Raw genomic sequence first — 3,092 nt, 5'->3', positions numbered from 1 at the left:
TGCAGAATACTTTTGTTTGTGGACTCCCTGTGGACATTTGTGAGTGTTTCTCTAGGATAGATGCCAGGAAATATTATTACTGGGTTATAGGATATGTGCCTTACAAAGATGTGTAACTTATTCTTCTCATTTGATAGATGAGGAAATGGAGGTTCAGAGAGGTGGAGTGACTTGCCCAGGGTCACACAGCAGCAGGGCACAGCAGAGGTGGAAATGGAATCCAAGTCTGTGGCACTCCAGAACCCAGATCTTTGACATCATACTCTCCACTTCCTTCCAGAGCCTCACACACGTCCGTTCTTCTCTCTCTCTTTCTCTCTCTGCCCAGGTCTCCACATACATCACAGTGCCCCCATCCCCCCTGATCCAGACCTTGGTGCAAGGGAACATCTTGGTGAGCGATGATGTGCTCATGTCAGCCATGTCAGCCTTCACGTCCCTGGACCAACCCATGCCCCAGGGCCCCCCACCTGTGCAGGTAAGGAGGGGCTGGCTTCTCACAGGGCCTTGATTCCAGGGCTGTGTGTTGACTCCTGCAGATTCAGAATCTTGTAGAAAGAAGGGGGCTTGACCCCAGCTCTCCCCAACGCTGAGGAGGATGGTTAGCTTCCCCTCGCTCAGCTCTGCTGTAGGTGGGGAAGCTGCCATTTCAGGGGAACCTGAAACATGACTTTGAAGTTTCATAGCTACCGTCCGGATATTTTGACTTCTGTTTTATTCTTAACAAATATGTTCCATGTTCATTAGAAAAACATTAGAGAATACACAAAAGAAAGTAAAAATAAAAAGTTTAATTGTTCATAATCTGGGAAGTAAACAGACAAGTAACTGACTGCAACATGTAGTTCTTGGTTGGATCCTGGATTGGGAAAAAATTAAAAAGTCATTATTGGGGGCCGGCCGAGTGGCTCAGTTGGTTAAGAGCTCACTCAAGAGTGCGAGCTCTGAGCAATAGCGGTTCGAGTCCCGCCCGAGCTAAGCTGCCGCTGAGCTGCCAACAGGTGGCAGGATGGCTCAGCTAAAAAAATTTTTTTAAAAAGTCATTATTGGGACACTTGGGGTAATTAGACTATGGAAGAATTTGAATATTTTAAGTAATAGTATTATATCAATATTTAGTTCTTGAGTGTGATCATTGAATTGTGGTTATATAGAAGAATATCCTTGTTTTTAGGAGATGCATCTGTGTACAGTATTGAGGAACAAAGTGTTATGATGTCTGTAACTAATTCTCAAGTGCCTTGGCGAAACACAATATACAGAGGGTACCAAAAAATGTATACACATTTTAAGAAAAGAAAAAAACAGTATTAAAATTATGCCGATGGTAATCACTTTGAGCACCTCTTATAATTAAAGAAGTCAAACGTGACTTGTATTCATCTTTTGTTATCGGTATTATTTTGAGTATTACAATTTTAATACAGTTTTTTTCCTTTCTTAAAATGTGTATACATTTTTTTGGCACCCTCTGTATATGTGTGTGTATGTATACACACACACACACACACACACACACACACATATTGCAGATGGGGCAGATTGATAGTAACTGGGTGAATTCAATGAAGTATAAAGAATGTTCAGTGAATTCTTTTTGTAGCCTTCTGTAGGTTTGAAATTTTTCAGAATAAAATTTGAGAAATCAATCATTCAATCAATCACCCATACTCCACTCAAAGAATACACTATCAAAATTTTGGTGTCTGGCTTTCCGGACCTTTGAATGTAAATAGAGATAAACATAGCTTTTTATATAAGTATATTTATAATATACACATCTATGTAAACAGGTCACGTTATATGCACTGTTCCAGAACTTGCTTTTCTTACGTTGCCTTTTGTTTAACATCATTCTCTATGGCTACAACTCTACATCAGTATTTCTCAAAACGTTCCTTGGAACAGTGGCTCCTTGGGATTTCCCAATACTAAAAGGATCTCTGGTCAAACCAGCCTAGAATGGACGCATTCTACTTCTTTCCTTGCTCTGTTCCTGGATTTTTCCTGAAGGAAAGAGATACTTTTGATTTTTTTATCACCCCAGATGTTTCCCCAAACATATTTGACTGTGGGACCCAAGGAAGAGCAATTACGAGGAGCGCCCTTTATGGAATACCGATCAGCCGCATCATTTTAACAGCTGTAAAGGATTCCATCGTGTGGATGGGCCATCCTCTATTTAGCCAGCCAGGCTTCTAGGGATGGACATGTTGGTCATTGCCATTTTTGCTGTTATAAAAACTACGGAAGTAACATCCATGTACAGATATCTTGCCCACCTGCTTGGTTACTTCTGTAGAATAAATTTCTAGAAGTCAATGGCTGTGTTTCAGTTACCTACCCATTCGGTGACTCTCTGGGAAGATTCCCAGGACTCAGGATGGTTGAACTCATGGTTGTGGTTTATTAGAGCAAAAGGACATACAGCAGGATCACCAAGGGAAAAGGACACATCAGCTGGAGTCTGGAGGTATCCAGGTGTAGGTTTCTAAAGTTCTCCGCCTTGGGGAAGTGGGGAGAGGCTGCAGAAAACACACTTTTCCTCTAGCGGTGAGGAGCAGCAACACATGTGCAGTTTTTCTGCCCAGGGAAGCACACCTAAGACTCCAAAGCCAGGGCTTTATTGGGGATCGGTCACGTAGTTGCCCAGCCATTACGACCAAAATTCTTCCAGGCTTCCAGATGGGAAGATGTTCACCATAAATCTCATTGTTTATGCAAACAGTCTAGGTGAGTTGATACAGTATGGTCAGTGCCCCAGGTGGTGGGCAAAAGAGCCTTATCCACACGGGGAACCTTCTACAAGGCAGGCTCTCAGAAGCCAGTCCAAAGCCAGTCCTACAAGCAAGCGCTTCTAAAGACAGCAGCATTCGGCCTGCTATAGCAGCTCATTCCTCCGCAAGCTGGGCCGTTTTGCCGAATTTCGTAGAGAAAAAGGATAGCAGCACCTGGCTGATGGCTCCTGTGCATTCTCCCATGACTTTGTTTCCATGTCCCCTCTAAGCTCCATCCTCTGAGCTGCCTTATGAGTGGCTGTTCTTTCCACATGGCTGCCTAAGGCAAATGTCCTTCCTTACTGATAAACAAGA

General features: G+C 43.1%; 1 protein-coding gene across 1 annotated transcript in view; it reads left to right on the top strand.

Moving 5' to 3' along the window:
- ZNF341 (zinc finger protein 341) overlaps window positions 1-3,092 on the top strand; it is a 41,198-nt gene that overhangs the window by 10,331 nt on the left and 27,775 nt on the right. Inside the window, exon 4 of the mRNA XM_019655173.1 lies at window positions 329-504. Coding sequence (XP_019510718.1) covers window positions 329-504 — 176 coding nt within the window. The remainder of the gene's footprint in view (window positions 1-328; window positions 505-3,092) is intronic.

The sequence above is a fragment of the Hipposideros armiger genome, unplaced genomic scaffold (genome assembly GCF_001890085.2).
Source record: "Hipposideros armiger isolate ML-2016 unplaced genomic scaffold, ASM189008v1 scaffold_238, whole genome shotgun sequence".
Lineage (NCBI taxonomy): Eukaryota > Metazoa > Chordata > Mammalia > Chiroptera > Hipposideridae > Hipposideros > Hipposideros armiger.
The sequence above is the reverse complement of the archived record's forward strand: the minus strand, read 5'-3'. Positions and strand labels throughout refer to the sequence as shown.